This window comes from Ictidomys tridecemlineatus, chromosome 3, assembly GCF_052094955.1.
Source record: "Ictidomys tridecemlineatus isolate mIctTri1 chromosome 3, mIctTri1.hap1, whole genome shotgun sequence".
Classification (NCBI taxonomy): domain Eukaryota; kingdom Metazoa; phylum Chordata; class Mammalia; order Rodentia; family Sciuridae; genus Ictidomys; species Ictidomys tridecemlineatus.
The window spans coordinates 26406056-26426214 of record NC_135479.1 but is presented as its reverse complement, the minus strand read 5'-3'; the positions used below and the strand labels follow the sequence as shown (position 1 = coordinate 26426214).

The window sequence follows — 20159 nt, the reverse complement described above, 5'->3', positions numbered from 1 at the left end:
AGCTTCTCTGAGGCTTACTTAATGGTTTTTAGTTGATACATTAATAAGCTAAAGCTGTCATACCAAATTACCATAAGCTGGATAGTTGAAGTAGCAGAAATTTGTTTCTCACAATTGAGGTTGGAATCCAAGATCAAGCTACAAGCAGGTTTGGATTTTCCTGAGGCCCTTCACCTAGGTTGGCAGGTAGAAGTCTTCTGTGTCCCAACATGACTTTTTTCTTTCTAGGTTGAGAAAGATTTCTGGTGTCTCTTCTTCTTATAAGGACATGAATCCTATTGGATTAATACCCCACTGTCATGACCTCATTTAACTTCAATTACATCCTTTGGGTCTTACTCCCAAACACAATCACATTGGGAGTTAAGGCTTTCACCCATGATGAGATTATGGGATGAACGCACAATCCAGTCCATAACGCCTAAGTAATGACATCAAAGTTTTGTATGGGGTTAGGGACAAGGGTAGAGTGGTCTGAATAACTTGACAGGAGTCTTGTTAGACCATTGTTTATAGACCATTGTAAGAATGCCCCACTCCCAACATACTTTTAAACTTGACAGGAAACCATTGAAGAGTTTTAAAGTAGTCAGTCACTCTCCAATTCTACCCACACTTTTTTGAGAATATACTGGAACAGTGACTAAGCTGAGCTACTAGATAGTATATAATTGCAATGATCTAATTAAGAGATCATATCTTGGACCATGATGGAAGTTTGTCAAAGGTGGTTAAAAAAAAAAAAGTGGGGGAGGGAAGTGAGTCAGATTCTAGATTAATTTTGAAGGTAGAATGGAAGGAATTTGTTTATAGATTGAACATGTGATATGAGAGAAGAAAAGAGCAAAAGAATAGGTGGGAAAATTTTTGTTTGAGTAAGAAGAGTGTGGAAAAGAGCTAGTGTTTTGTGGACATTTTAGTGGCTTTGTGTTTTGTTTTTTTAATTTTCTACAATATATATTCATACAATATATATTCAGTTCTTAACAGCATCCCATGTCAGTATATATAGATACAATGCATTTCTTTTGAGGGCATCTTTAATTATTGTATTTCATTTGAAAAACACATTTGTGCCACGCACAGTTGACTGTCCTTTTCAAATATTAACCTAATATCAATTCTTTTTTAAAAAAATATTTTTTAGTTGTAGTTGGACACAATATCTTTATTTATTTTTATGTGGTGCTAAGGATCGAACCCAGTGCCTCATATGTGCTAAGCATGCCCTCTATCACTGAGCTAGAACCCCAGCCCTTAATATCAATTCTGATATACTGTTAACTGCTCAAGGAAACTGAGACCCAGGGAGGTTAATTTACTTGTGGTATGTGGTAAATAAGTAGGAAATCCACTGCATGATATTGATACTGTATGACTTCCTTAGTTTTCATGATCAACCTTCTAATGGCAAATTTGGTTGTTATTCCAATTTGGAGGTCATTATAAGATATGTTACAGTAGGTCTTCATTTTCATATCTTTGGGTATAAGTGTAAATATCTGTAGGATAAATAAGAATATATTATCAAAGGATATACACATTACCTATATGACCTTTAACAAAGTAATTCTAGTTTATCTTTCCTTACCCATCTTTGTTTCCTTTTATATTTTCTCTAATTTGGTAATACTATTGCTGTCTACCTGTGAATCCTGAAATCAGAACAATACAACTTGGTTATATTTGTTTTTGTGGTACTATGGATTGAATCCAAGGGTATTCTGCCACCAACCAGTCCTTTTTATTTGTTAATTGAGACAGGAATTTGCAGTCCTCTTGCCTTAGCCTCTTGAGTCACTGGGATTACAGGCATATGCCACTACTCCTGGAGCACAATATGTTTATGGTGATTCCAGCTAGTCTGTTTAAATTCTGTGCTACGTGTTAAACTCATAGCATAATGGGTAATGAACTTAATGAATATTCAAGCCAAGGAAAGCGCCTGTGTTATTGGATACATATTATGTTTGAACTGGGGGAGGGTGGGTCTATACATACATAATAAATTCATGGTCAAGAGACTAACTCCTCCCCAAAGGTAACTGCTATCCTGATTTCTAATACTTTAGTTTTGTGTATCTTTGAATTTTATATTCTTTGATTTCTGCTTCTCTCAACATCTTGCTTGTGATATTCATCCATGATGTGTGTGGGAGATAATTTGTTCATTTTCCATCTATTCCAGTACATTAATAATCCCTTATGTTGTTCATGGATAGTTATATTGTTTCCATGTTGATTATGGATAATGCTTCTTTGAACATTTAAATGCTTTTGGATGGATACATATGTGTACTTCCTAGCAGTGATACTGTTTTGTCATAGAATTGACAAACATTCTACTTTATTAAGTTTTGTAAAAAAGTTTTCAGGTTGTATATACCAGTTAATACTCCCCATCATAGTATATGAAAGTTGGACTTGTTCTACGTTTTTATTAGCGCTTGTGAATTATATTTATTTTAGCCAATGTTTGCTTTTAATGTATTATTCTGTTTTTCATTACTATCACAAAATACCTGAGGAAGGCTAACTACAAGGAAAGGGTTTACAGTTCTGGAAGTTCAAAGTCCAATATTGAGCAGTGGGGGAGAAGAGGATTGGTTCAGCCTCTGGTGAAGCCTAATGACAGATGGTGTCACTGTGGCAGGAGTGTGTTTAGGAAGAAGACATTACATCTCAAAAACAAGAAACCAGAGAGAAATTCAGGGGTCAGGTCCTCTAGTATAACAACTTGCTCTCATGAAAACTTAGGGGTCCTATGAGAGCTGCCTTAATTTCCTCCAAGGGCAGCCATCCCAGTGACCCAAAGGCTTTTCACTAGTTTCCACCTGGGAACAAAGCTTCCACACATGAATTCTTGGGGGACAAATCACATCCAAATCATAATGTGTGCTTCTTCTTGATGTTTAATAAAATTGAGTATGTGTTTTTGCTTGACAGTTTGATGTATAATTGGTTATTTCCACAAGAACAGGGAGTATTTTTGTTTGAAGCTTTTGCCCTTCCTTCAGGGAAATATTAAGAGTATATTCCAATATATAAAATAGATTAAAAGGAGTGTTTGCTGAGATTCTCTATAGCATGGTAATTAGGAACAGAGATTCTGGACAAGACTCCTGTTATAAAGTAATCACCTTTGTCACTATTTGTCTCAGTTTCCTTAGTTCCAAAATGAATATAATGATGATATTTTTATCATAAGGTTAATGTCAGACTTCAATAAGTTAGTTTATTTACAGTTAGGACATAATAAGTAGTCTATAATGTAATTTATATATATATATTACATATAAAAGTCTATGATGTTAGCAATAATAATGATGATATAAATGTATTTGTGTTATAACAAGTTAGCTGACAAGAATAATGAGGCTTTGCTAATGAACACAAATTTGAAATTGAAGTTTATGGATGATAATTGGATTTCATTTTAGCCTTAGCACCAAGTTTTTGTTTTGGTTGTACATTATCAAGAAAATATTGATTCACAAGGATGAGTAACTATCTCCCACAGCTCCTTAGTCATTGTGACCTCTTCCAACTGGCTAATCTTCCATTTGCCTCACCAGCAGCATGGTTCTGTGTTCCTTTCTCTATGGTATTAGTGTCTAGAACACTCTCATTACCATCTGTCTTGAGTATTATAATTTCTTTGTCGTCTTACTTGGACTTCACCTCTTCTGAATCATTCTTCTTTTCTTTTTTTTTTTAAAGAGAGAGAGAGAGAGAGAGAGAGAGAATTCTTAATATTTATTTTTTAATTCTCGGGGAACACAACATCTTTGTTGGTATGTGGTGCTGAGGATCGAACCCAGGTCGCACGCATGCCAGGCGAGCTCGCTACCGCTTGAGCCACATCCCCAGCCCCGATTCTTCTTTTCTATCAATCATTCTTTCCTAATATCCTGCTCTGATATTCTTTATTTCAGGCTCTAAAGCTTTCTTTTTTGTTTTAATATTGTAAGTTTTATTCTGTGTTGTTCTGCATCAGTGTCACTCACAAAATCCATCAGCAGAGGGAGCTAAATAAAAGAAGATAATTCCCTTAAACTGAGAAGACTTGTAGAGCAGAGTACTTAGAAGATACTTTCACGATAGTGCTGAAAAGGATCTTGAATACTACTATAAAACATAAGAATCAATGATTTGGGCCCTCACTGCTGGTTAAAACTTCCTTAAGGAAGTTTGTTTTTGAAAAAACAAAAACAAAACAGCAACCACAAAAAAACCCCAAACCACAACAACTATTCAAAAGCTGGGTGTGGTGGCACACACCTGTCATCCTAGCAACTCAGGACGCTATGGTAGGAGGATGGGACAACTTAGTGAGACCTACCTCAAAATAAAAACTAAAAAGTAAAAAGGCCTGGGGTCAGTGGCAAAGAGCCTCTGGGTTCAACCCCCCAGTACCAGAAACAAAATAAAAATCTATTTAGAAGAATGACTTAATAAACATACATAACAGAACCAATCTGTTAATTTTTTCCCCCTGATTCTCCATCTGAAAGTTTTATTTATTAAAGATGATGAAATGAGGTCGCTGCTTTGTACAGAATTTCATATGGAGCACTGAGTCTTAAATTTGCTAATAAGCATTATGGATAATCCATTTCACATTTTTAAGACAGACATTTTCAAGTAAATTTCTTGTATTTGGTTTTGATTAAGTGTATGTATCTTAATTTCAGTTAGCAGACTTGAAGAAAGAGAAGCAGAACTGAAGAAGGAATATAATGCATTACATCAAAGACACACTGAGGTGGGTTTCTGGGTTGTTCTTATCGTGCTTATGTGGAGACAAAGAAACAGACCTTAGAAAGCATGTTTTAATTTTTCTTTGAAAATCAGAATAATCTGGAAGGGGTTATTTCTAGAAAACATTAAATGTCATATGGCATATACCAAACATCTGCTTTGCTTTTCGTTTTTTTAAAATCTGGAATTAACTTTTCAAGTAGTGTGTTAGCATGCCACAGAATAATTTAGTTATTTAAGACAGTTCTAATACTTGTTTCCTCCGCTGGCTAAGCAAAAACTTATGTGCATGTAGTAAAAAGATTATATGATACTGAGAAGAGAAAATCAATTTGTTACCAGTTTGAAAATGATGCATTGGTAAATTATTGGTAAGGATCTCTACATTTATAATCCAGTATAAGGTAATTTTGTTACATTAAATTCATGACAACCTAAACATTAAAATATGTTAAGTTAAAATGATACTAAAACAGTTTTTTTGCATGAGTTTTCAGTATTTTAAATAAACAGTTTAGTTACATAATCTCTCCAAAACAAATTAGAAAATGTACTTGAGGGCTTTAAAATATTCTTTTTATGATTCTCTGTCAGTTTTTTATATGTAGCATTTTTTTTTTGTTTTTATTTCAATGTGAAAATTGTTTTTGTTTATCATGGTCAGTCTAGGATTCACATACGTAGATAAATAGAATTTTCGTAGTCTGTGCAATATTTGTTACACTAAAAAATTTTATTTCTTTTTCCTCATCTAATCTTGTCTTTCCCATGATTCAGATGATTCTAGTCTCTTACTTTCTTTTAACTGATACTAGAGTTTGAGCCCAGGGCCTTGAACTCAGTAATAAATACCTGCTCTACCACTGAGCTACAGTCCTAGCCCTGGTTCTAGCCTTTAGCTCCTGATTTTCTTTCATTAATTTGTGTGCTTTCCTATCCTGCTTGTAGCAGAAACCTATATTATTGCTTTTAAGGAACATAAAATCGTATTGCACTAAAATTTCCTTTGCTTTGGAATAATGTAGGTGATAGTTTCTTGGGAGTGTTAGAATTTCTTCCTGTTAACCGTATCTGGTGAGGTTTTATTATCTTCATTTTATAGCCCCACCCAAAATGTGAAATGTCACAGAATTGATATCAAGTGGTTGAGAGAAGAAATTGACTACTAAAGTCTGGAAACCATACATAAAGCTCTGGGAAGGCAGGAACAGGTTACACAGGAGCTTTTTCAGTATGGAAAAAAATACCCACACTTTAATAATATAATATTTGGTAGATATTAAAGCTGTTATTAAAAACATTAGTTGTTAAAAGCCTATGTTGATTCTCTTTATACCATTCATTTTAATGCCTGATCATTGTCCTATGCATAGTATTATAATGCTTATCCTTGTTAGTAATTACAACTATATTTAGAAGAACATGCTTAAATATCATAGAAAATTTGATAATGATGAATAATGCCTTTTTTTTTTTTCTTCTCTGAACTAGGGATTGAACCCAGGGGTATTTTGCCACTGAGCTACATCTCCAGGCCTTTTCATTTTTTACTTTTTTTTAAATTACTAATTGCTGAGGGCTGACCTCAAGCTTGTGATCCTCCTGCCTCAGCCTCCTGAGTTTCTGGGATTACAGGTGGACACCCACCCCACCTGGCAAATAATGCTTTTTAAAGTAACATTCTAACCTACAAATAATTGAAGATTATTAAATTATGTATTTGAAGTATGTCTAAGATATGCATTCTTGAAGGGTTAACTGTTGAGTGAAATTTCCTATTTTCCCCCCTATATTTAATAAAAGTGAAGATTTATTACTACAGAAAAAAGTGACATTGACTTCAAATGAAAAGATGCAATAATTTTTCCATTTCATGCCTTCAACGAAGGACAGTCCAAGAAGAAAAAGCAATTTGAAAAAAATCTTTAATTTCCAAGTCAAGAATTACACCTGTCCAATAACCAAAGCAGCTTTTCCTTGCAGCCTGATAACTCTTTTCAGAGGATCCTCTCCTTAAGTAAAAGCCACAACTGCCTTCTGCTCTGATAGACTTTCTTTGTTCAAGCAACATGGCTGCTTTGAAATTTGGGTCTGTTCTACTCTAGCCTACAAGTTTCTGTTTATACATCTGTTCTAGAGATGTCATTAGCAATTATAAATAGCTCTCCAACTTTTTAAAGAACTAGGTGCCCTTTCAAGGTAAATTCTGGAAATCTTCAGGGAAAGGGAGTCTGGAGGGTTTAATCTGTAACCTTTTCACCATTGCTTCCAAAGAAGGTTACACATTTTACAGGCACAAAATAGTTGTTTAAATAGTACTTTTATCAAACACATTATTTACTCTTTAAGGGAAACCTACTATTGCTCTTTTTGTAATGTGAATAACTGCTCTTAAATCAAAATTTTGTGCAGATTATTAAATTTACTCAAGATATGCTTTAAGGAGAGCAGCAAAGGAAAAATAAGGGTTATTATGAAGTAGTTGGACCACATATGTAGTCTCTTAAGCTAATGACCACAAACATGCCCTGTGTAATCCTGTGAGGGTCTTGCATATCAGGGAATATTTAAATGCAGAGAGAGGCTGGGGCGCAGAGTGTGTTAACTGTGCTATATCCCCAACCCTTTAAATTTTTTTTTTTTTTTTAATTTTGAGTTGCCCAGGCCGGCCTCCAACTTGGATTCCTCCTGCCTCAGCCTCCCAAGTTGCTTGTATTATCAGATGTATCATCATGCCTTGGCATTTTATTTCATCTTTTGACCAAACTATTATCCATCACTATTTTATAGATTAAAGTTTTTTAGAAAGAGACTTAAGTGATTTGTCAAAAATCCCTTGCTAATTAGTAACTGAATTTGAAGACAGGTCTGATTCTGTTGCCTGAACTTTCAATTATAAAGTTTCATAGGCTAAACATGCCAGACATTTTTCTTTGCATCTTTGCTTTAGGACATCTCAACAACTAAGATATTTTTGGCCTGCATATGGAAAGACTTAAGACTAATATGTTTATAGGGATCTATGTCACTTGTCTCCCAAACTTCACTATTACCTTGCTTTTTGGTTTTAGCTAATGCTGAGTCAACTTCTGTTGTGAAGATATCCTGAGGAAAGGGAGTTGGGACACACCCCATACCAGGATTCCAGTGTTCCTTGTTGATGACTCCAACTGTTATTTGCTGAATTGACTCAGAAATATACATGAATTAATTTGGATATCTTGAGAAAATTGAGATGCAGTTGCGACCAGGAGGGATGAGACTGATGGACCCAATTGTAGAATATCTAAAGCATGCCCTGTTTTACTTTTTCATGTCTCTTTTCTATCTAGTAGCACAGGTTTTGCTCTCCCTCTCACCTTAAAAAAAAATTACTACAGGTGGACATAATATCTTTATTTTTTATTTTAATGTGTTGCTGAGGATCAAATCCAATGCCTCACGCTTGCTAGGCAAGTGCTCTACCTCCAAGCCACATCCCGAACCCTCCCTCTCACTTTTTAAAGTGAAGCCGTATTTTAAAATTTTAATTTTTAAGCACAATTTATTTTTTTCTACTTTTTTGTGCATTCATAGAATATAGTGTATATTATTTTAGGCGTCAGGGAATGCTTTAGGGTGTGGGGTTATCATGTGGGTGTGAGGGAAAAAGGACAATGGGCTCATTGCTTGCTTAATGAATCAACTAAAAGGGCAGATATAGCATGAGTCTTCAGTGCTTAACTGCTCAGATGACTGACTCAAACCGACCTGAGATTTTCCCTTAAAACAGTTAATCATTAACCAGTTTATCAATTTGGGCAAGTTGTTTTAACCCAGAGCTGGAGTTTATAGAATTGTGATATCGTGAGGATTAAATGAAAAATGGCTGACATGTAGTTGGTGCTTAATAAATGATAGGTACCATTTTGTTGTTAGTCTTTCTCAATAAATGCTAATTTATTTGGGTTGTTAATTTCCTTATTTGAACCATTTTGGAATGTCAGAATATCATATCTGTAATTATTTGGTCAGTTGTTTGAGGAAGGTTTAGAATCCAGCATTTACTAAAATTTAAATCTTTATTTAAGCATTTAAAGCAAAAGTATCAATCTAGAATAAGCTATTTGTCAGAGTTTTTTTTCCCCTGAAAGTTCTTCCTGATAAAAGAAGAAAACAGCTCATTTTTTCTGACTTGCTGACACAAAAATAATAGCTGCATTTCTGCAAAATTGTTCTTAAAATGGAAGTAAAGAGAAAACCTGTAAGTTTAAAATTAAAATTATGTAAATTTAAGATTAAAATGTTTTCACATACCATATCTGTGATTCTATGTCTTTTGCTTCTGACATTTTCTGTTTGGACTAGGTCCTGTTTTTTTTTTTTAGTTGTAGATGGACACAATGCCTTTGTTTTATTTATTTTTATGTGATGCTGAGGATTGAACCCAGTGCCTCATACTGCTAGGCAAGTACTCTTCCACTGAGCTACAACCCCAACCCTGGACTAGTCTTAATTGAGGAACATTCTGATTCATTTTTTTAATTACATTTGCTTTAATAAAATTACTTATTTTATTTCATGTATCAGTACATCTTATTTGATAATAATTAGCACCTTAAAATTAACATATTTTGAAATTTTTATACATACTAAGTAGAATTTTCACAATAAAAATAAATGTTTGAGGGGCTGGGGTTGTGGCTCAGCGGCATAGCACTTGCCTAGCGCATGCAAGGCCCTGAGTTGGATCCTCAGCACCATGTAAAAATAAATAAATAAAACAAAGGTATTGTGTTCAACGACAACTAAAAAATAAATAAGTAAATGATTGAAATTTTTTGCCATTTTTTCTATCTTAATCTCAGATTTAGTATCCTGAAAAGTGGAAGTGTAGATTATCAAGAATCAAATAGACAATTAGAATTTTTTAACAGTTAATGTACTTTATTTGTTGTTTTGATAGTTGTTGGTTTTGCAGTTCTGGGAATTGAACATAGGGCTTGTTCCATGTTAGACAAGTATTTTGCTGTTGAGTTACATCACCATCGCCAGTATGTACTTTATATTTTTCAAATTTTCACTTTCATATTCAGCTTTACTATTATACGGTTTCTTACCTAAGACTTATGGTGTTCTGATTTTTCATTTGTAAACTATTATTAACATAGATAATTATATTAAGTAATGACCAATAAATTATCAAACAGAGAAATATTTTTTAGCTTTCTTTTAACTAAATCTACAGAAACCAGAAATATTTTGATATTTAATATTTGAATTGTTTAACTAAACAGAAATGATCTTTACGCTATTAATCACTTTTAACATGGAAAAGATCAACGTAATAAGTTTCACAGGTTTTGTTTTTCATTTTAGTGAATAGGTTTCTTAAATGCCATCTATTTTTAATCAGCAGTCTCTTATCACCTCCTCCCAATGTCTATATACCAATTCATATTACTTATGTCAGTATTGTTTCACTTAATGTCATCACTTATTATTTAAAAAGTTCTTTTCCTGTTAAGCAACATATTGGTACTTCTGTGGACACTGGCATCTAAAACATAGTCACTAGCATATTCCTTTGCCATGAAAAAATTTCATTTCCTTCATTTTTTTTAACATGGAATTGGGTAACCTGATAAATGAGAAAATTATACAAAAAAAAGTTTTCCTTGGTATAATACTATGCTCTTATTTCCAGGTATTAGTCTTAAATTTTGTGATTTTTTTTTCTTTCTGTCTTTAAATAGATGATCCATAATTATATGGAACACTTAGAAAGAACAAAACTTCATCAACTCTCAGGGAGTGATCAACTAGAGTCTGCAGCTCATAGTAGAATTAGGTAAGCTTTATTAGACATTCTGCCTTGAGAAAAAACGAAATAAATAATCTGATTGTTTCTGTTTTTTTGTGTTCTCTAATCCTGGAACAATAGTTAGGCTGGTTCAAAAAGCTCTCCACGGTGGTTGGAATGCTATAGGAGAGAATAGCATGGAAAAATAGAAACAGCTTTCATTATTAAAAAGATAAATTATGAGCCATGCTATTATAAGCAGCATGTTGAGGTATTTTGATGTTTATGATTCTTCATGGAGATTATGCAGGGTCTAAAATTTTCTGATTTGTGAGAATGTTGAAATTTTAAATTTCTCCATTAAATTGGACCTTTTTGGTCCAGAGAGGCATGTTTGAAGGGGTTAGCTAGCCATCTGTTTGATGTAGGAGTGTGAATAAATTATGTAGATCTCTGGGCATTGTATCCAATGAGCTAAGCCAGGACTCTCAGTGGAGAGGAAGATAGTTAATAGGCTGGCTGTCGCTCTGGGTTGCTGCATAAATGGTAGGAGCAGCCGCTCTATGGTTATTAGGTGGGGAGAGCGGAATGACGTCATCACTTGGGAGCCGCTGCAGGACCGAGTGGAAAGCTGCTGCTGATGGCATTGTTTTTGTGGCAGCAGCTGAATGACAGATCCTCACTACAAAGATACCCATTTGGCCCCCGTGTAGGCCTCCTGGTTCGGGTGTTTCACCATGCCAGCACAGCGCCATGAGTCCTGGATGCATGCTGCTGTTTGTGTTTGGCTTCGTTGGCGGGGCGGTGGTCATTAATTCTGCTATCTTAGTGTCTCTCTCTGTTTTGCTGCTTGTGCACTTTTCTATTTCTACCGGTGTGCCAGCTCTGACGCAGAACCTGCCAAGGATACTCAGGTACTCCAGTCTCTCTTAGAAGCCCCTGCTTACCTGGTTTTTCTTAAATTTTAGCCACTCTGATCTGCTTTGTAACCATTTCTGTTGCAGATTGAAACAATGGAAAATGGCCTGAAGCTAGGGTGTCTATTCTTATTTATAGTAATTTATAGGTCACCACTTAGGAATAGCGTTTTGGACCAAAGAAAAGGATTTTCATATTGTACTTATACACAAGTACAAGGTCAATGTGGTCTTATTTTAAGCAGAATGTTCAGAGTAAAGGGAGAGCAAGAGTAGAGCACTGCTCCAAGTTTATGCAATCTCTGGATTTAGCTTCTGAATTTAAAGGCAAATATCTTTTATGTTGGTTCTTGAAAACAATTACAGGCAATAGTTTATTACATATCAATTATCATTTGACTGATGAAGGTTCAGATATCACTTTACATTTTTAATAATAGCTTTTTCCTCAAAAAATATATATATTTTAAAGTAAAAGGATTTCAAGTTTTTAGAGCAATGAATGCATTTATCCCATTATTTACACATCAAAGTTGTGAAAGCTTTACAAAGCCTATTCACTATTGTTTTGTCAGATGTCGCCCTTTCTTCTCTTTGTAGTCCTGGGTGACAAATATCCGTGCCTGCTTGTGGGGGTAGTCATTAATCTCTATAGCTTTGCTGCTGCTCACTCTACTTGCAGCCTGTAAGAGCTATCTTCTATATCTTAGAGGTTTAAGATTTTGATTTATTTTGTTTTTTAGTTTATCAAACTCCCAAGTATTCAGTTTGCTCAAATTTATGCTTGGGGTATGGTTTTAAGTGAAAGTTCATCTTGTATAGATTTTATTGATTATTTAAATGGCTACAAACATTTAAATCCTAACTATAGGTTTAGACAAATAAAGAATTAGTTAGCTTTTATCAGTGTTCCCTTTTATTCATGGACGCAGTTTATATTATGTTTTAGTTTAAGGCCCAGAATTAGATTGCACCTGTGGCCTAATACTAGATACATGGTCACTTGTTTTCTTTCCTAATGTATAAAAATTAGAAATAGCCTTATGACTTGTGTATACATGGTCATTTACTTTCTTTTCTGATTTATAAAAATCAGGAACAATCATTACTTGTGTATATATTAGCACATAAAAGATTTGTACATATATGTATATATATTTAGGTTTTGAGGAAATTAATAATACTCAAACTACAGAAAATGTAGAATATTAAAATAAGGCTGATACTTAGGAGCTTTCTCAGTCTTAGCTTCCATTTGAGACAAGTGCTATGCAGTGGGTGAGAGGCTTTGAAGTTGGGCTGCCTGGGTACAAATTGCTCTGCCTCGTGTGATCAGTCCTTGGACCTTTGGCAATTTGCTTAATTTCTATGTGTCTGAGTTTCCTTCTCTGAAGGTACTTGCCTCATTTAGGTGGTTTTAAAAACTGAGCAAGATTATTACTTTGTTTTTAATTATAGTTGCAAGATATGTGGTAAACTATTATATGTATATGTATGTTTTTTTCCCATTTTTAGTAGAACTGTTCAAACTCCAGCTGTTTTATTCATAAAATACTTTGATTAAATTTGAAAAGCTGCATGATACAAAATTGATTTGACTAAAGATAATAGTCTTCAATATTAAGGTTACATTGTCAGAAAGTAGCACCAAGTAGTAAGGTCAAGGGAAGAAGCATACGGTGGTGGAGTTCATAGGCCTGACTTTTATTACCATCACTGCCGGTTTACTACTACCCAGAGCATCACTTTTCCTACTCTGTAAATTAGGAAAGCAATATCTATTCTCTGGTAAGGATTGAATGAGATAATATAAATAAATCATATAGCTCAGTACCTGCCACATGACAAATGTTTGAAAAATGTAATCTTTTTTTTTTACTGTCCTTTATCTACAAAGTAAATTTTACTAGATTAGTTGTATTAAATGTGAGTATAACTAAAAAATTACTTCAAAAACATTTATAAAATAAGCTAACAATTAGCCAGGCATCATGTCACATGCCTGTAATCTGGGCAATTTGGGAGGCTGAGGTAGAAGGATCGAAAGCTAGAGACCGAAATTATATTGTATGCATATATGAATATGTAACAACAAATCCCATCATTATGTACAAGTATAATGCACCAATAAAAAAATGTGGAAAGAAAAAAAAGTTTGAGGCCAGCCTGGGCAATTTAGGGATTTCCTTAGCAACCTCTTTTAAAATAAAAAAGTCTGGGGATGTAGTTCAGTAGTAAAGCATCACTGGGTTCAGTCCTCAGTACCAAAAAACAAAACCAAAAAAGTTAACATTTAAATAACCATCTCAAAAATGGATATGTGGGAGTAAAGCACTTTTAAAAAATATATCATAAGGATTTTGATAGTTGATGATACCTTTGTTTCTATTAGACAGTAATATTACTAGACAGTGACAACAGATGTTTCAATGTAGGGGCTTAAATCTGCAACTTAGTATTTTTCCACATATATCCCATTCTTTGGTTGAATTTCTTCTGTGAATTTTACTGAAGCATTTAACACATAGATTAGCAAATACACATGTACCAACATAATACAGGACTAATATTTGCCTTTTAGAATTTATTTTCAAAAGTAGGATTCTGATGAATTTGCATGGTTACATGGTTCATAGTTACATAGTTCCCTCTCTCAACTCTTGTGTAGTTTTTTCAGTAAAATGAGAGTATGTAGTAATATTATTTTTCCAGAGTTGGAACTTGTAACCCAGAGCATTGTTGATGCTCTTGACAGATTGCTCTGAGTCTCTGAAAAGATTCCTTTCTACAGAGTAGTTTCTGAATGACTAATAAAAGCAAAACTAAAAAGGTGGGAATTCTACCATTATTTTTGATTATAGATTTAATAGGAAAGTATGAATTGGACTCATAGAAGACTCCTTTCCCCAGGAATTTTAAACTTTTTCAGTATTTGGTACATTTGAAAAATGAATTGTTGGCTTTCATTTAGGAAGATAATTCTAATGACTGATTTCTATTTTGTTTTTTTGTTAGCAGTGTGATGGATTTGCATGAGGTCTATATGATCTTCCTATATTATCTTTGCATCTTAGGTTAGAAAGCTTTCCCTTAGACTCAGCCAAACTCAATTTCCACCTTCTTTCTTTCTTTCTTTTTTAACTATTTTAGTTGTAAATTGACACAATACCTATATTTTATTTATTTTTATATTGCGTTGAGGATTGAACCCAGTGCTTCACATGTGCAAGGCAAACACTCTACCACTGAACCATAACACCAGCATATCAATTCCCACTTTATATGTAGGCATTAAGGTATGTTAGAGAATAAATAAAGGTCCAACTAGTATTTCTTAGAACTTTATATTTTCTGTTCCCAAAATTTGTTCCCCAAAATTGGGATAAACATCAAATTGACAAATTTTCATTTTGTCAGTGAAGAAAAATAAAGAAAAAAAATCTAGCTCCTAACAACAGTCACCATCATGTAATGAAAGAAAGGGCATTTTAAGATCAAAGAAGCAGAAAAGATGTAGTTTAAAATAAGGTTCAATCATTCTCCAAAAAGAACAGGTTCTCTGAGTTGCATGGAAATGTGTACATGTATGAAATGTGCTATATTTACCACTAAGGAATAATCAGTGATGCCTTTTTTTGTCATTGACTTAAGAAAATTTTGTTGCTGACCAACTTCTGAGAATAACTGATGTAAACAGAGTAACTGACTTTAATTTTGTCATCTGGTTATTCTGGCAGCTCTTAGTTACAAATTTATATTTGGTATTAAAATCTAATCTTTTATTGTGCTGTTTACCTGTATTTGAATTGTTTTCCCAGATCAAATAGGAAAAAGTATTATAAGTGTAAAGAAGTGATGAATAATTAACTTTGATAAGAGAAAGTTCTATTTTTAAAATTTATTATATTTCTTTATGCATATAACATTGATAAAATGTAATCTCTCAACCCTTTTACTTTACTTAATCTTTTTTTTTTTTTTTTTTTGGTACTGGGGATTGAACTCTGGGGCACTCGACCACTGAATCACATCCCCAGCCCTATTTTGTATTTTATTAAGAGAGAGGGTCTCATTGAGTTGCTTAGTGCCTAGCTGTTGCTGAGGCTGGCTTTGAACTTTCTATCCTCCTGTCTCAGCCTCCCAAACCACTGGGATTAACAGGTGTGTGCCATCATGCCGGCTCTCACTTAATCTTTAAGAAGGCATTCTGAAGCTGGGCTTGGTGGCTGTGACCCAGTGACTAGGGAGACTGAGACAGGAGGATCTCAAATTCAAGATCAGCCTGGACAAATTAGAGAAACCCTATCTCAAAATAAAAAGGACTCGGAACATAGCTCAGTGGTAAAATGCCCCTGGGTTCAATCCCTAGCACTGCAAAAAAGAAAAGAAAAAGGCAGCATTCTGACATACCCTTTATATTAAGTAAGGGCAGGTTTCAAAACTTAAATTTTATTGTATAAAAATGAACTTACAAAATAAAAGACTTATTTAGCCTACTAAAATGTTTCCTGATTTTATTTATAACCTTATTGTTTCTGTTCCAACCTACTTTATTTAATTGTTTGTTTATTTATTTTGGTACTGGGGATTCAACCCAGGGCACTTAACCACTCAGCCACATCCCTAGCCCTGTTTTATTTTTTCATATTGAGACATAGTCTTGCTAAGTTGCTGATTATGGCTTTGAACTTGGGATCCTCCTCCCTCAGCCTCCTGAGTTGCTGATATTACAGGTGTGTGCCACCTAGCCCAGCTTCTATTTTCTTACTAGGAGAGGTAGGGGTTCTGGGAGGCACTAAATCTTTAGTGTTTTTAATTAACAACCCAGGATGACTTGTTAGTAGACTTGTTTCCACCCTCTAAAAACACTTTCATTTGGAACTTTTTGTACATTAACACAAGATGTGTTTCTTGTTGAAATTCTATTAAAAGTATAACTCTTGTTGTACTTTAACAAGAGCATTGGAAAGTCAAGAGTTTTATAGAATTCTTTTGGCTCCTTGAAAAAAAAATGACAATAGTTTTTTTCTCATATGTACTGTGCCTATAAGGAATTTGTATAGTGATCTGTAGAATAATAGAATTTCACCCAGGTTTGGTGGCTCATGCCTATAATACAGCTGTAATCAAGGCTGAGGCAGGAAGATCAAGATGAGACCCTGTCTCAAAATTTTAAAATACAACATTAAAGGACTGGGGATGTAGCTCAGTTCAGTGGTAGAGTGACCCTGAGTTTAATCCTCAGTTAAAAAAAAAAAAAAAAAAAAAGAAGAAGGAAGGAAGGAAGAACTTCCTGCTTTTTAGGGAGTTGAGTTCTTTTTTACCATTTAATCACTAGCTATGATTCAAATAATGTAATGATTTTCCTCTAGACCAAAAAGGATACCTTGAAAAGGCTTCAGTAAACATGCAGGGATTAAGTGTGAGGATTTGGAAAGTCTAAGTGCAGGAGTTGGGCTCACTTCCAAAGGAGGAGATTGTGCATCCACCTATGGCTACTCTAAGCATGATTAAAAACTCACCAGATCAGAACACTGCATTCTGGGCAAGAATCTTATCAGTAACATGTAAGATTTTCTAAGCAGTTTCTTGACACTCTTCTTAGTTAATTTTTGAGAACGAATTGAAACTTCTGAAAGTGTCCTTTCTCCTTGGTAGGTCTACCTGTTCAAATGGACAGACAATATTATTTAAGAGGATCAATCTCAAAGCAGTGCAATTCAGGTTTATGACTTGTAGTCATGATCAATAAAAATAAATTATTGCTAATTTTTTTCTCCCCTCTCCAAATAGAAAAGAACGCCCTATATCCTTAGGAATTTTTCCATTACCTGCTGGAGATGGATTGCTTACACCTGACACTCAGAAAGGAGGTGAGACCCCAGGATCAGAGCAATGGAAATTTCAAGAATTAAGTCAACCACGTTCTCATACCAGTCTGAAGGTAAGCTTTATTTTGTGGAAATTGTCAGTTTACATTTCATATGCTTTCTTATTCATATAGAAACATTAGACAACCAAAGTATTATAAAATGTAATAGTTTGTATACATTTTAGTTTATAAAATTGATGCCTTTTCTTTTTAAGTTAGAAATGAGCTCTTTCCAGGGTTAGTTTTCTATCATCCTATTTCAAGTTACATAGAAAAACAAGGTTAAACCTTGTTACATCTTTATTAGTAATGACAAAATTATTTTCTATTTGGTTTAGGCTATATACATAATATGAATTTAGGGTGGGATGATTAGTGAACCTCATTTTTTTAATATTTATTTTTTAGTTGTAGTTGAACACAATACTTTTATTTTTATTTTATTTTTTAATTTTAGTATGCTGAGGATCAAATCCAGGGCCTCGCACGTGCTAGGTGAGCACTGTACTGCAGAGCCACAACCCCAGCCCCTCATTATGTTTTTTAGAGTTAAAAATCATTGTCACCCAAAATCCTTGATTCACTGGTAGAAACTTGATAATTTAGTAGGGCTTTATTCTAAAAACAAAACAAAGGCCAAAGGTATAGCTCAGTGGTAGAACACTTGGCTAACATGCTCAAGGTCGTGTTCATCACAAGAAAAGAAAAGATGTAAAAACAAACCACTGTTACTTTCTCAAACCACTTTATAATGTACAAAAGTGCATTGTAACTGGGCTGATGGCGATACTTGTAACCTGTGCTACTCAGGAGGCTGAGTCAAGAGGGTAACCTGAGCCCAGGAGTTTGAGACCAGCCTGTGCAGCATAATGAGACCCTGTTTCAGAAAATAAACAAAAATTTAAAGTTATGTTCTATATTTTATAAAATAGGACATTTATGAAGGGAATATTGATTATAAAAATGCCTTGTTACATTATATAATCAACTCTCTGTGTTGCAAACAGGCCATTTGTTTTTAATACAAATGAATTAGTTGTATATAATTTCCTTTTCATGCTGTATTTTTTCCATAATCCTTATCATGACCTTAGTACTTAAAGATATCACTTACTATCTTCCAAAATACTGTCATTTACTTGTTTATCCTTCTCCATTTCCCCCAACTGGGTATTGAACCCAGGGCCTCATGCATACTATGCATACTAACACTGAGCTACACCTCTAGCCCTTTTTATTTGAGTTTTTGAGAATAGGATCTTGCTAAGTTCTCAAGGTTGGCCTTGAACTTGTGATTCTTAGTGCTTATTAGGTAAGATTAAAGGTATGCATCACTGCTCCCTCGCATTGTTTGCTTTGCTTTATTCTCTCCACTGAGAACATAAATTTCATCTGTATCCCTGGCACTTAGAAAAATATATAGCTAGCATATTATAGACAATATATAAATGTGTACTGAGAACATGTTTTTCAAGTGAATTTTATGTTTTAAATGTTAGAAAACATCTTTTAGGATAAAATGGTTTTTCTCTCAGCTTCAGTTGGTAGAAACATTCAAACTAATGCTGTTGACCTTTGGAATGTTCTTAAAACAGTAAGCACATAGCAAATATTTGGTAGCCCTTGTCCCACTTAAAAGTATTTTCAACATTAAGGTTTACCCCATTTTTTCCCCCTTCTTGCTCAATTTGTTAGAAGCCAGTTATGTTCAATATTATTCCACTGTGGAAACACTAGGAAACACTCTCAGTTTTTACTCCCACAGCCATACTGGCTTTTTTTAGCCTGCCTGTAGGTTTAGTAGATTTTCAAAATACCCATCGCCCACTTGCCATATATCCCCTTTCCCAAAACAAAATTAAGTAGGAGGGATACTTTTAGTATATCAAAAATATATACCAGGGGCTGGGGTTATAGCTCAGCGGTAGAGAGCTTGCTTCACACACATGAGGCATTGGGTTTGATCCTCAGTGCCACATTAAAAAATAAATAAATAAAGATATTGTGTCCATCTTTACAAAAAAATGATATATAGATAGATAGATACCCCCCACACACACACAGAGCATATGGTAACTATTTTAAAGCTAACGGTTTTCAGGAACAAGACAGTACATTGTAAAATGGCACAAGTCCTGTTTGCAAAGTGTGCTTTAAAAAAAATAAATAAAGATATCGTGTCCATCTTTACAAAAAAATTATATATAAATATATATATATGTAGATAGATATAGATAGATATCTACACACACACACACACACACACACATACATACATACATACACACACATAGCATATGGTAACTGTTTTCAAGCTAACAGTTTTCAAGAACAAGTGGTATATTGTAAAATGGCACAAGTCCTGTTTGCAAAGTGTGCTTATTAATAATTAGGACTTATTTTATTTTTCGCCTAAACCCTTATAGTCAGATGTTTTTCTCTAACTTTACCAAGGCCTAGGTGACAAGGACTGAATTTACTGATAGACCCTATCCCAGGCATGTCACATACTCTCTCATCTTGGCTTCCATGTGATACAGGAATTGAACTAGACTATCTCTAATTTAAAATATCCTGCTATTCTCATTTCTCCTGAGAACTTTGGGGATGAACTAGCTATGTTTAGGGCATTAAAATAAATAGGAAAAATATCAAAAGTTAAAATTATAATTAACATTCATTTTACTAGCACTCTTTCGGTAAATAAGTTTAAGGTGAAAATATTCTGTAATAAAATCACATGATGAGTTATAGTTAAGGAAATGGAGAACAAAATATTAGAAAACTTTGTAGAGGAAAAAAAAAACAATAAAGGAGAATATAAAGT

General features: G+C 34.1%; 1 protein-coding gene across 15 annotated transcripts in view; it reads left to right on the top strand.

Moving 5' to 3' along the window:
- Nucleotides 1-20159, top strand: part of Spag9 (sperm associated antigen 9) — a 150131-nt gene that overhangs the window by 51649 nt on the left and 78323 nt on the right. For 9 of the 15 annotated variants that reach the window (XM_078042249.1, XM_078042248.1, XM_078042244.1 and 6 more), the window contains exons 3-5: nt 4695-4765; nt 10497-10591; nt 17254-17404. In XM_078042249.1, coding sequence (XP_077898375.1) covers nt 4695-4765; nt 10497-10591; nt 17254-17404 — 317 coding nt within the window. Of the gene's footprint in view, nt 1-4694; nt 4766-8968; nt 9005-10496; nt 10592-11095; nt 11458-17253; nt 17405-20159 lie in introns of those variants that run through there. The other 6 variants (XM_078042252.1, XM_078042250.1, XM_078042251.1 and 3 more) reach the window with 6 other exon arrangements.